The sequence below is a fragment of the Rana temporaria genome, chromosome 1 (assembly GCF_905171775.1).
Source record: "Rana temporaria chromosome 1, aRanTem1.1, whole genome shotgun sequence".
NCBI lineage: Eukaryota > Metazoa > Chordata > Amphibia > Anura > Ranidae > Rana > Rana temporaria.
The window spans coordinates 268,613,083-268,627,656 of NC_053489.1; the positions used below are offsets into that span (position 1 = coordinate 268,613,083).

General features: G+C 39.7%; 1 protein-coding gene across 2 annotated transcripts in view; it reads right to left on the minus strand.

Moving 5' to 3' along the window:
* Positions 1-14,574, minus strand: part of LOC120941932 (aminopeptidase O (putative)) — a 525,264-nt gene that overhangs the window by 281,793 nt on the left and 228,897 nt on the right. For both annotated transcript variants that reach the window (XM_040355486.1, XM_040355487.1), the window contains exons 8-9: positions 4,593-4,695; positions 4,407-4,514 (exon numbers count right to left, since the gene is read on the minus strand). In XM_040355486.1, coding sequence (XP_040211420.1) covers positions 4,407-4,514; positions 4,593-4,695 — 211 coding nt within the window. The remainder of the gene's footprint in view (positions 1-4,406; positions 4,515-4,592; positions 4,696-14,574) is intronic.

Sequence of the window (14,574 nt, forward strand, 5' to 3'; positions counted from 1 at the left end):
GGTTTGAATTCCACAGGCTTCCCAGTGTGGATTCATGGATATTCCCCCAACAAGAGATCAAGGGGGATAGCTGTGGGTTTCGATAGGAATACTCCATTTATTTAAAAAGCAATGAAATCAGATCCTGAAGGAAGGTTTTTATTTGTAAAGGGACATTTGTTTAATAAGGAATATACATTAGTAAACATATATTGTCCTAATGTTTACCCTAGCTTGTTCTTAAAAAATGTACTGAAAAAATTGGAAAATTTTAGAGAAGGGGAAGTGATTATGGCAGGAGATTTAAATTTTGTTTTTGATCCAAGTTTGGATACTCAACCTATTTCTCTACGGTCAGAGGGAAAACCTTTTAAGGACAGTTAAACAAAAATTACACCAGCAGCATTTAATGGAGGATTGGAGAGTCCTGTACCCGAGGGGGAGGGACTTTACATATTACTCCCAAGTACATTCCTCATATTCAAGAATAGACTATGTGTTCCTACCTAGACCATCAGCTCTTAGAAGGCTTAATAAAGGCAGAAGTGAAATCGATCACCCTCTCCGATCATGCACCGGTTGTGGTCAGCCTGGAGCTAAAAGATTTACCGGATAGGCAAAGATCCTGGAGGTTGGATGAATCACTCCTATATGATCAGACTATAGTGGGAGATTTGGAAGGGGAATTGTCTCTCTTCTTTATAGAAAATAATGAAGAGAATATCGCACCAACTGTCCTGTGGGAAGCTTATAAAGTTTTCATGAGGGGGATATTGAGTGCAGAAGGGGCAAAGAGGAAAAAAATTTGGATAGCCCAAAAACAATTATTGTTACAGGAAATTCAAGAGTTGGAATAGAAACATAAAACAGTAAATGACAGGGAGGTAATGGCTAAGCTGATGGGAAAGCGGGAAGCTTTGAGAGATATGTTGGAGTTAGATACTAAACAAGCTTTTACTAAAATGGCCAAAAAGCAGTATAGATTCGGCAATAAATCGGGGAGATTGTTGGCGGGGCAGATTAAACCTAGAAGGAATCCTAATTATATAGCTAAGATAAAAAATAAAATAGGAGAGATGAAACATTCTACTAGGGATATTAACACAATTTGTATGGAGTACTATCAATTATTATATAAAGTAAATGACCTACAGGACCCTGGGGATATACAAGATAGAAAAGATAAAATAAGAAGATATCTGAAGGGAATAAAACTGCCGGAAATAGCAGAAGATGATTCAAGGAGATTAGATACGGATATCTCTAGAGAAGAAATAGAGCAGGCTATTAAAAATAGTAAGGCAGGGAAAAGCCCCCGGCCCTGACGGTTATACATCTCTATATTTTAAGAAATTTATTGGAATTCTGTCCCCTTATTATCATTTGTATATGAACTCTATAGGGGGAGGTCTTAAGATACGAGGAGAAGCCCTAGGCGCCTATATATCCCTCTAAGCAAAAGAGGGAAAAGACCTTACAATGTGCTCTAGCTTTAGGCCAATATCCCTGATTAATGAGGATATGAAAATTTATGCGAGGATATTGGCCGAGAGACTAAAGCTTCATATGCCAGAACTTATAGGGGGAAGACCAAGCAGGCTTTGTCCCCGGTAGAGAGACTAGAGATAATATCCTAAAAACAATCCTCCTAATACATGAAGCAAAGAAAAGTAAAAGGCCAGCCTTGTTCCTATCAATAGATGCCGAGAAGGCTTTTGATAGGTTTATTGGGATTTTATGTTGCAGACTCTATACAAATTTGGTATAGGACCCCGCATGATTACATGAATAGAGGCTTTGTATTCTAACCCCACGGCCCAAATTCAAGTTAATGGAACCCTTTCGGAAAGTTTCAGGCTCTTCAATGGGACACGTCAGGGTAGCCCATTGTCCCCTTTGCTCTTTGTGCTTTCGTTGGAACCCTTTTTAATATCTATAAGAGCCAATCAGGAAATTCAAGGCATAGAGGTTGGGGGTCAAGAATATAAAATATCTGTTTTTGCAGATGACATCATGGTGTATATAACCAACCCTATGCAAACTCTTCCAAAAATTCTGGAGGAACTGGGAAAATATGGGAGTGTATCAAATTTAAAGGTAAATATGGAAAAAACGGAAATATTAAATATTTTGGTTCCAATAAGTGAGAGTAGAGACCTCCGAAGATTATATCCCTTCAGGTGGAAACAAAAAGGTCTGAAGTATTTGGGAGTATTCCTGTCGAAATCAACTGTAGATTTATATCAAGACAACTATATTGAATAAAATTAAAAGTGAATTGAAAGGATATCCCGCTCATAGACTGTCATGGTTTCGCAGGATAAGTGTGGTCAAAATGATGATCCTCCCAAAAGCCCTGTATATATTTTTAAAGTTTGCCGATAAATATCCCTGGGGCATACTTTAAAACGTTGAGATCGGTAATACAGAAATTTTAATGGAATAACAAAAGTAACCATATTGCCTTCAGGACATTAACTAGATCTAAAGAGAAGGGGGGGGGGGGGGGTGTATTCCTCCCGGATCTTGAAAAATATCATAAAGCAGCAATTTTGCGGAGGGTCATGGACTGGGCTCATGCCCCTCTGCAAAAAAATAAATAAAATTGGGTCGAGTTGGAGGAAAAAAACTGTAAATCTGCGCTGGGACAGATTATTTGGATACCAAGGCAGTTTAGAGGTCCCCTGGAGGAAGCAGACTCGATTACTTTAGAAGCTTTAAGAACGTGGGACAAATTAATAAAAAATATACAGGGACAATACAACAGCCCCCTAATGCCCTTAACAGGAAATAACTATTTTCCACCGGGGAAAGAGAACAAACTATACCTAAAATGGACTACATCCTCCTATTTGAGATTAAGGGATGTCATGAGGGGGAATGTCCTATGTTCATTAACTGAATTACGTGAAAGATTTGGGTCCACTCCATGGGAAGTCTGTATATATAAACAACTGCAACATTTTGTAGGTTCCCTCCCAAAACCCCTTTGGGGGGTTGGTAGGCTGAACTCATGGGAACAATTGGTTGATCAAATGGGGATAGATAGGCATGGAATTTCTATTATTTATAAGTTGTTGATGACACATCTAGAGGGAGGAGCCGTGTGTCCAACGGAGAGTTGGGAATTAGAACTGAATCAGTCACTGTCAGAAACAATAAGAAGTAAAGTTTTAGATTATGTCCACTCCACATCTGTCGACACACTGATAAAAGAAATGAACTTTAAATGATTAATTAAGTGGTATTATGTCCCAGCAAAATTACACATGATAAACCCCCAGGTGTCACCTTTATGTTGGAGGGAGTGTGGGGAGGTGTGAACTCTTGCCCACATTTGGTGGCAGTGCCCTAAGATCCAGCTATACTGGGTGCAAATATTAGAATTAATTAAGGAGATCAGTGGAATTGAGATTGGCTTGGACCCTTGGCAATGTTTGTTCCATGCAATGGCTATCCCTAGGAAGAAATATAAAACAACAATTATGCCAATCCTACTAAATGCAGCGAAGACATTGATCCCGAAAAGATGGAGGGAAAAGCAAGCCCCGCCGATACAGGACTGGTTGAGGGAGGTAGAAAGAATAAGAATTATGGAGGAGGTAACGCACCAACAGAAGGAACCTAAAAGTGGAGATACTAGAACTTGGAGGGGTTGGGTGGAGTTTAGACAGTCTCTGGTTTATGTAGGCTATATGAGTAGGGAAGGCAGTGCCTAGGTAACTTTGGTTTGTTAAATATAGGAATAGTAGCCCCCCCCCCCCAATCTGTGTTTTTTTTTTCACAAGGAAGTCAGTAGGTTTTCAGGTAAAAAGGGATATTTTTGTCCCCTTAAAATTAATAGAAATACATAGAAGTCACATGAGTTAATTAAAGGATAAGATATGGGGTAAACGCGCACGATGCACTTTAAAAAATATATTATTATTTACCCCCCCCCCTGTTTTTTTTTGTTTTTTTTTATTGAGTGGTAAATAGGTAATGGGGTAAGAGAGTGATACTCCCGTCCCCTCATAACAATAAAAAATAGAGGTCACAATCACTAAAGGATAAGAAATGGGAAATAGGGCATACAGCACTTAATAGTTTTTTTTTTTTTTTATGTGTTTGCCCTTGGGAGGCGAGAGGGAAAGGAGAAGACTGAGGTAGAAGAGAGGATGTAGGATAGACCCATATTGTTGTTATTGTTGTTATTTATGTCAATGTAGTGTTGAATTAATTTTAAATGTGATTCTTTTTGTATGCTTATTGAAAATGTAATGGAAATTATATCTGCGTTTTAAAAAATTGAATAAAACAAATTTAAAAATAAAAAATGAAATTCAAAGTTATCGCATGCTGACTCTTGAGCAATGAAGCTGAAAGTATTCAGTGTACAGAAAACTTGAGTCTGACCATTTGTACAGTTGATAATTTGTTAAACATACCTGAGAGAGTATCAGCTGCCCATGAAATTTAGTCACAAATTTTCTCAGAAAAGAGAAATATGCATCTGGACCCATGATTTTTTCAAGATATCGAAGTAGAAAATAACCCTGAAAATGTAATAAATTACATTTAACTCAAAAATAACTCAAATCAATGTTTGATAAAGGAAAAAATAAACAAGTTACCTTTAAATAATGCACTTGCATAAAAGCCTTGTCTGCATTTAGTCCGTGTCGTACAACAGAAGCTCCAGAGTCACTTACTTCTCCCGTGCTATCACCTTGGGGCCTGATGGTATGAGAAATGAGGGATGTGCCATTATTTTCAAAAACAATACAACACTTTTTGTCAAATACTGATTAAAGTAAACCTTTGCTTTATCCATTCAGGTTCAATTAAAGAAAAACTGTAGGCAAAACTTTTATCTTTCATTTTGGATAGAGTAAGGAAGGGTCATAAGTCCTGTCAGTTTATTTTATTTTTTTCCTTTGCCATATATGTCCCATTAGGGAGACTTCCCTTCACTTCCTGCCCCATAACCAGAACAGGAAGTGAGAGGAGATTCATGCAAAGGGAATCCCTTAGGGCCCCCCAGGTTACTAGAACTAGTGTCCTTGTTGGAAGATTACCCCGCTATTACTTTTCTGGGGACAACCCAAAGTTTGGGATTTACTTTTACTTTCACTTTCAATGATAATGGTAAATAGGACAAATAGAGAGGGCGAATCTCCCTAAGGGGGCATAGAAAACAATAACAACTGACAGGGGCTCTAAAAAGTTTTTCCTTTAGTTGTACTTTAACTTTATAGATAGACATACACTATATTGTCAAAAGTATTGGGAGACCTGTCTTTACACCCACATGAACTTTAAATGGCATCCCAGTCTTAGGCCCCATACACACGATAGAATCCATCCGCGGATAAATCCGCGCAAATGGGTTTCAGCGGATATATTCTATGGTGTGTACACTCCAGCGGATCTGTTTCCGCGGATATTTATCCGTCGAATGGCTTTTCAGCAGATCGAATATTTGTTGAGATGTTGAACAAATCTATCCGCTGCGAATCTATCCGACGGATAGATCCGTTGGTTAGTACACATTATCCGCGGATAAGAACCACGCGCATGCTCAGACAAAATAAGGGGATGGGAGCACTCGTTCAGGTAAAACTCTCGTTTGTTTGTGATATGGCACATTCGTCATTTTAACTATATAGTGTGTCGTTTATTTCCTCTTGTTTTTTCCGCGTTCTCTTGCTAGACTAAACCTGTTCTCTTGCTGATGCCATCTATCCAGATGTTTTAACTTTTTTTTTTGCATCCACATGTGAATGTCTTTGTTTTTGTTTTCCAATTTATGTCCCCATTCTTTTTTCTAGGCCATTTTTTTACCCTTTTTTTTTGGTTTAGCTAATTATGTCCCCATTCTTTTTTCTTGGCCATTTTTTTACCCTTTTTTTTTGGTTTAGCTAATTATGTCCCCATTCTTTTTTCTTGGCCATTTTTTTACCCTTTTTTTTTGGTTTAGCTAATCATGTCCCCATTCTTTTTTCTTGGCCATTTTTTTACCCTTTTTTTTTGGTTTAGCTAATTATGTCCCCATTCTTTTTTCTTGGCCATTTTTTTTCCCTTTTTTTTTGGTTTAGCTAATTATGTCCCCATTCTTTTTTCTTGGCCATTTTTTTTTCCCTTTTTTTTTGGTTTAGCTAATTATGTCCCCATTCTTTTTTCTTGGCCATTTTTTTACCCTTTTTTTTTGGTTTAGCTAATTATGTCCCCATTCTTTTTTCTTGGCCATTTTTTTTCCCTTTTTTTTTGGTTTAGCTAATTATGTCCCCATTCTTTTTTCTTGGCCATTTTTTTTCCCTTTTTTTTTGGTTTAGCTAATTATGTCCCCATTCTTTTTTCTTGGCCATTTTTTTACCCTTTTTTTTTGGTTTAGCTAATTATGTCCCCATTCTTTTTTCTTGGCCATTTTTTTACCCTTTTTTTTTGGTTTAGCTAATTATGTCCCCATTCTTTTTTCTTGGCCATTTTTTTACCCTTTTTTTTTGGTTTAGCTAATCATGTCCCCATTCTTTTTTCTTGGCCATTTTTTTACCCTTTTTTTTTGGTTTAGCTAATTATGTCCCCATTCTTTTTTCTTGGCCATTTTTTTTCCCTTTTTTTTTGGTTTAGCTAATTATGTCCCCATTCTTTTTTCTTGGCCATTTTTTTTCCCTTTTTTTTTGGTTTAGCTAATTATGTCCCCATTCTTTTTTCTTGGCCATTTTTTTACCCTTTTTTTTTGGTTTAGCTAATTATGTCCCCATTCTTTTTTCTTGGCCATTTTTTTTCCCTTTTTTTTTGGTTTAGCTAATTATGTCCCCATTCTTTTTTCTTGGCCATTTTTTTTGCCTTTTTTTTTGGTTTAGCTAATTATGTCCCCATTCTTTTTTCTTGGCCATTTTTTTACCCTTTTTTTTTGGTTTAGCTAATTATGTCCCCATTCTTTTTTCTTGGCCATTTTTTTACCCTTTTTTTTTGGTTTAGCTAATTATGTCCCCATTCTTTTTTCTTGGCCATTTTTTTACCCTTTTTTTTTGGTTTAGCTAATTATGTCCCCATTCTTTTTTCTTGGCCATTTTTTTTCCCTTTTTTTTTGGTTTAGCTAATTATGTCCCCATTCTTTTTTCTTGGCCATTTTTTTACCCTTTTTTTTTTGGTTTAGCTAATTATGTCCCCATTCTTTTTTCTTGGCCATTTTTTTTCCCTTTTTTTTTTGGTTTAGCTAATTATGTCCCCATTCTTTTTTCTTGGCCATTTTTTTACCCTTTTTTTTTGGTTTAGCTAATTATGTCCCCATTCTTTTTTCTTGGCCATTTTTTTACCCTTTTTTTTTGGTTTAGCTAATTATGTCCCCATTCTTTTTTCTTGGCCATTTTTTTACCCTTTTTTTTTGGTTTAGCTAATTATGTCCCCATTCTTTTTTCTTGGCCATTTTTTTACCCTTTTTTTTTGTTTCGTTTTGGTAAAGTTATGTCACCAGTTTATGTAGGCGTGTGTTTTTCCTCTTTTGTTTTCCCAAGTTGGTACGCCAAATGTACCCCCCCCCCCCAAGGAGTTGGTGTCCTTTCTAAATGACACATATTATTTGCTAAAATGTTTCATGCCTAATCACCACAGTATTAAAACACAATAGACAAGGTCTTTCAGTAAATCAAATAACCATTTATTTGGTACATAAACAAAATTAAATTACCAAGAAGGGCAGCACTTGCTGAGATAGCAACATACATGCAGACTTGTGTTCCAGACTGCACAGGCAACATAGTCAAGGACAAAATGAAGAACCTTGAGGACCGCATACCGAGAACTAAAAAAGAACAACAAAAACAAAAACCAGGAGCAGCAGCAAGTGAGCCAATGGAGCCCAGGCTGTGGTACTCCAAAAAACATGACGTTTTTGGGGGATCAAATGGAAGGCCGGCAATCATCTTCTCCTGTTCCTTGGAACCCTCCTTGCAGCAGATCTTCCACGGACCCGTCCACGGCCCCTTGCAGGTCGGGATGATGTGGCAGCAGGAGGAGTTAGCAGGTGTTGTGCAGGATAGGCCGGGTCACTCAGCTCAGTGTCATCGGTCAGCCAGCCCTGGTGCAGCCATAAAAGCACCTGGTTCATGAGGTTCCTGGCACGCCTCTGACCGTCCTCCCCCGCTTGGGACAATTCATGTGCCACATAGGCACTGTAGGCCTCAGTGGGGTTGAGGGGGGCCCTCATTAAGGCGCTAGCTTCCCTAATCATTCGGAGGCTCTCATCCTCCACCTGCCTCCTGCGCCTCATTAGGCCAGTTTGCCTGACCCTGGGGGGAGGGAGTTGCCTGGTGGGGCTGACCGTGGGCCTGGGGCCCTCCTGGCTGGTGCTGGGACCGGCCTCCTCCTCCTGGCTGACAATGACCCCTTCCTCCTGGCTGGCAGGCAGCTCAGCATCATTAGCCAATCTTTCCTGGTTGCTCCCTTCTTCCTGTGTAAAATAAAGTCACATGTTTAAAAATTTGGCACAAGCAAATCACACACATTTTCATGCTCTAGACTGGTTTGTTTTATCTTACTTTAAACTTGAATAGACTCTCCTTCTGATCCCTGTACTTGGCATCCATCACCCCTATTTTTATGACCATGACTTTTCTAGTCCATTTTTTTGTTTGGGATTACAATATCAACTCAATAAACAAACAAGAATTAGCAGGCCAAAAACATTTTTTAAAATACTCTACCTCATCAGAAGTGGATAATCGCAGATATTCCTGCCTGCCAGCCAGCCCCTCACCGTCCTCCTCCTGGCTGTGGTGATCTGTGGAAGGTCTGCTGCGATGCTGTCTGGGAGGAAGGCTTGACATTGATTGCCGGCCCTCTATTTGATCCCCCAAAAACTCCATCTCCTGGTAGTACCACAGACTTGGCAACGTGGACTGTCTTGCTGCTGCTCCTGATCTTTGCTCCCGAAGTTCTCTTCTTTTTGCTCGGTATGCGGCCCTCAGGTTATTCATTTTGTTCTTCACCATGTTGCCTGTGCAGCCGGGAACCCATGTCTGCATATATCTAGCTATTTCAGCAAGTGCTGCCTTTCGTTGGTCCCGGTTTGAATAATGAGGATGTTTTGAATCCCAAAGTAGGGGCATTTCCCTAAACTTCTCTATGAGACGAGAAATTATCTCCTTTCCCACGATATTTTCCATTTGGGAGTTTTAGAATGTAAATTTCTGATGAACACTGTTAAACCAAAAAAAAAAAAAATTAAAAAATGCCCATCATTCACATTGTATTCATATGTGGCCCCAGATTGATCTAGTACTATGCAAACACAGTGTCTCCTGCAGCCAAAATGCTGGCCAGCTCTGCCCCATTGTTGTGACCCCAAATTAGTTCACATGCAGACCCTTTTTAAAATCAGTTTGCTAAATACGTGTAATCTAGACCCATCCACAAATTTACAGATTGAGACCTTTCATGAAGGCAGTATTTAATGTGTACTTAGCCTGCCACTCATCATTCCGGAGATCTAAATACACTTCCTAATAACCTCTGGCCAACCAACACAGAACAATACTTGCATGATCACAATACACCTGGCAAAAACTAAAACTAGGTAGAGCATTCTTCACATCTAGATTTAAGTGATGTGTAAAAGCATTGTGATAATTTAATTCAGTTTGGGGGACACAATAAACATACTAAGGTGCGTTAAAAGGCTGCAAACAGACAAAACCACAATCCCATGGCTCTCAAGTTTCTAGGCCTCTGCTGATCCCATGTTTCAAGTTTGTACCTTATCTCTAGCTCCTCGTGCAGCTCAATGAAATAATCTCCGCGTAAGCAACGTAATCACGTCGGTTCCCTTTTATAGACTCCGCGTGTGCGTGACACATCGTCACCATTGCCATGCCCCCTAATCAATGTTAATTCTCAAAATCTGGCGTTAACTGTGTTACTGCTGTCAAATGTTCTACAAATCTCCGCGTAAGCAACGTAATCACGTAGGTTCCCTTTAACAGACTCCGCGTGTGCGTGACACATCGTCACCATTGCCATGCCCCCTAATCAATGTTAATTCTGTAAATCTGGCGTTAACTGTGTTACTGCAGTCAAATGTTTTACTAATCTCCGCGTAAGCAACTGAGCAGAAACGGGCGCATAATCTCCACGTAACCTACGTAATCACGTCGGTTCCCTTTTATAGACTCCGCGTGTGCGTGACACATTGCCATGCCCCCTACTCAATGTTAATTCTGTAAATCTGGCGTTAACTGTGTTACTGCAGTCAAATGTTTTACTAATCTCCGCGTAAGCAACTGAGCAGAAACGGGCGCATAATCTCCGCGTAACCTACGTAATCACGTCTTATTCATTCTCTAGACTCCGCGTATGTAGTACCCGCCGCCCTGGTCCCCGCCCATGACGGGACATTTCCAGATTTCCACGCCCCTAATCTCTGTGGGGATGAAAGATGGCGATGACAGGCGAGCATGCACGGAGCTCTCAGGCCAGAAGTGAGGGGACAGAGGCAGGAACGTCCCGATCCCGGCCTAAACGTTATAAGGCAACTAATATGTCTTTTGACGAAATGGTGGAGCTGGTAGAGATTATGCGGAGGAAGGACTATGATGGGCAATATGGCCCATACAAGACCCCCAACCGCAGGAAGGGGAAAATTATGGAGAAGGTGGCACGTAAAATGCAGAGGATGTTTGGCATCGCAAGGTCCAAGGAGCAGCTACGGAAGCGGTGGTCCGACTTAAAGCTTCGTGAGCCACATCAACTCAAGAAAATCAAAAAAATACTCAAAAAACGTAAGTTATTTTTTGGTTTGAGGGGTGGGGACAATTTTATTGTTTGAATGTTTGGTCAGGTACATTTCTACATCTGTATCCTTGGCCTGGTTGTACTTCTGAAAATCTGTTTAAATAATTGTATTTCTCAAAATCTCATTTGCTTGGCCAACGACTGTTAATAGGAAACCTTGTTCACATCAGGTTGCTTCTCAAAAATACGATGTTGGCCCAGGAAAAACACACCTGGACATGCCTCTCTTGCCAAAAACATTGTTTGTAAACATTGTGGTCAAATTTATTAATCGAACAATTAAATCCAAGAATGGGAAATGCAAACAGTGCTACTAGGCAGGTGTTTTCATATCTGTAATCCATAGCACCTGTGTCTCCCCCAAAATATTACACGAAAATTTGGATGGTCTCAGCTCTAAATTAGAAGGGGGGGACATCCATGTGTGTCACTTTGCTAAAAATGGAATTAATCAGAGCTTGGCCTAGAAGTCATCCTAAAATATAGGTTTGGGTTGATAAGACAACTAAATATTTAAAAAAAAAGCCTCTAAACTTCTATGCAATGTGTGCGATTTATGCTCTACAATATCTGTGTGCTGATGAGTATATACCTTTTGTTTTGTTATTTTTTCTAGGGGAAAGAAGACGCCAGCAATTTGAGGAGGCAGAGAGGGCCAGACACGCCCGGGATATGCCATCTGGCCATGTGGAGGAGGAGGAAGGAATAGAGGAGGATGTTGAGGAGGAGGTGGAAGGAAGAGATGAGGATGTTGAGGAGGAGGTGGAAGGAAGAGAGGAGGATGTGGAGGAGGAGGAGGAAGGAAGAGAGGATGATGGCGTAATTTTAGATCTAGTAGTTGTTGAGGAGGAAGATGAAATTGAAGAAGAAGATTTTGGTGATTTTGAAGATGGTGGATTGGTGGAAGAAGAAGAAGGAGGAGTTATTGAAGATGGAGAAGTGGTGGAGGAGGAGGAAATCAACACGACATCAGGTCAGTGTCATCCCAGCTTGATAGGGCAAAACAGATGTAGATAGGGTTGCCACCTCATCCCTTTAATCCCGAACACATATGGATTACACATGTTCTGTGGCTAATGTAATGCAGATATGGCACCAGGTGAGTAAAATTACCACCTTTAAATCAGCCACAGAACCTGTGTAATTAATATTTGTTCTGGTTTAAAGTGATGAGGTGGCAACCCTAGATGTATCTCGGCCGGTCAAATGTCTAATTTTATATTTTTTAATAATTTTGTAGGGGATGAAGATGCTGTTCCCCATTTTTCTCGGGCAAGTGCGGGAATTATAATCCAGCAAGTAATGGAGTGCAGCAGCAAAATGGCAAATATGCATCAACAGATGGTTCAGATGGAACAGAATGTGCGCAATATAATAGTCGACTGCTGTGCCGAGCTGGACACTATGCGGCAAAGAATGGTGGTTATAGAGCAAAACTATAAGAACATCATTGACATGATGGGCCGTGTCAAAGACTAAAACAACCCCCCCCCGCCCATCCCCCAACCTGTTTTTATGTCTGACTCAGCAACACGCCAAAATTTGAAGATGCACACACAGTGTGTCAACATGTGCTATCTGCCATCACAGAATAGAGAATATCTGTGCTTTGTGGGTACAACCCCCTCCTCGATTATTAAAAAATTTTCGAGGAAAGGTTTGCTCCCACAAAACCCAGACATTGTTCACCCATGATGGCAGATAGCACATGTCGCCATTTTAAAGTATTTTGGTGTGGTATAACTGACATTTGGCGAAAAGCACTGAATGTGTGCATCTTCAAATTTTGGCGTGTTCCGGTGTGACCTCACACCATGACTGTTTTTGGGAATGCAAAAGTGACACATTTGGGGTTGTATTTTGTGGGACATGTTTTCTATTGTATAGTTTAAAAATGGCTTCCATTCAACAAGCCATACAAAACAGAAAAACTAAACAAAAATAAATAAAAATAATGTAAAAAAAATAAAAAAAAATAAAAAATAAAAGATTGGTTAACACATCGATCCCAAAAATCAGATCAATCTTTTGAATTGATTTCCAAAAAACACAACACCAAAAAAAAAAAAAAAAAACAACAATAAAAAACCAAAAATATTGTTTTTAAATATTTACCAAAAATAAAAAAAAAAGATTATTTGGTGAACAAATATGTGTAAAAAATGTGTAAAATATTTTTATACAAAATTACGCCAAAAAATATTGAAGAAATTGTTTGGAACCCAAAAAAAAAAAAAAGGATACTTAATAAAAAAAATAAAAAAAAATAATAAACGTGAAAATTTAAAATGTTGGCATGTTTAAGAGCAAAAAAAAAAATTTTTTGCAAAAAAACAGGAAAAAACTGACAATAAAAAAAGTTGGTTTAAAAACATTACAAGGAGTGGCTTGATTATTTAAGATGCTGAATACCCAGTTTGGAGATGAGTGAATAATGTGCAATTGTGTTTATTTACTAAAACCTGAACCCTACATTTGGCACTAGAAGTGCACTATTTTTTGGGCTAACCAGGAAGACAGAAAAAAATACAAAAAGCAGTAATGACAAACAACTGTATAAAGTCCAATGGTCTAATTATTTATTTTTTCTGTGAATATTCCTTTCTTTGGGGGGCCAAATTAGAAAGAAATATGATCTGGCATAGCAATGGCCCCCCGACCCATGAAGTACTCAACATATTTGTCGCGTACCTCACGAGCAGATGGGGTGCCAATGCCAGCGCGACCAGTGACCAGCCCAGGGAGAGGATCTGAGAGTAGTCTTGCCTCAGAAACGCTGTCTGATAGGTACGTCTGGGAATGCCTGCGTAAAAAGTTGTGCAAAATGCAGCAGGCAAATACAACGGTGTTCAATTTATATTCCGCCAAATGTATCGATGTCAGGAACAGGCGGAACCGGTTGCTGAGGATCCCAAAGGCATTCTCGACTACCCTCCGAGCCCTGGACAACCGATAATTAAACACACTCCTCTCTGAGGTGAGGGTCCTCTGGGGAAAAGGCCGCATTAGGTGAGGTCCAAGCCCGAAAGCCTCGTCCGCTAGGAACACAAACGGAAGTCCTTCCACATTGTCTTCATCTGGTGGCAGTGCCAGATCACCAGTTTGGAGACGATCGTAGAATTCAGTCCGTGAGAACACTCCCCCATCTGACATCCGGCCGTTCTTCCCCACGTCCACATATAGAAACTCATACTGTGCCGACACCACCGCCATCAACACAATACTATGATAACCCTTGTAGTTAAAATAGTAGGACCCCGAGTGGCGTGGGGGCACAATGCGGACGTGTTTCCCATCTATTGCTCCACCGCAGTTAGGAAAATCCCACCGCTGGGCAAATTGGGAAGCCACAGACTGCCATTCCTGTGGGGTGGAGGGTAGCTGTGGGGACAAAAAAAAAATGAGATTTACTACTTTGGCACATAAACATTGCAAACATAATCTAAAATCCATCATTGTGCAACATGAACAACAGGATTCACATTTCACACAAGCATTGTGAAGTGATTTATTTTTTGGCAAAATATAGACCCACTTAATTATCAGACTCCACATCCCTCTGATGATAGAGCAAGAAACTATTTTGGGGGGGGGGGAGGGTCAGAGCTACAATTGATTATCCAAAAAATAACCAACAATTTAGGCTAGGTGGGTTTGGGCCTAGGAAAGCATGCTGGACAGGTTTATGGTGGGTAAGGACAAAATATGCAGCTAGGCCCAAAACAAACATGTATAAACGATAACAACATGCATGGGGAGAAAAGGGAACATCCCACACACAGCAGATTACAATCTCATGGTTATTAGGGAAGAAAAAAAAAA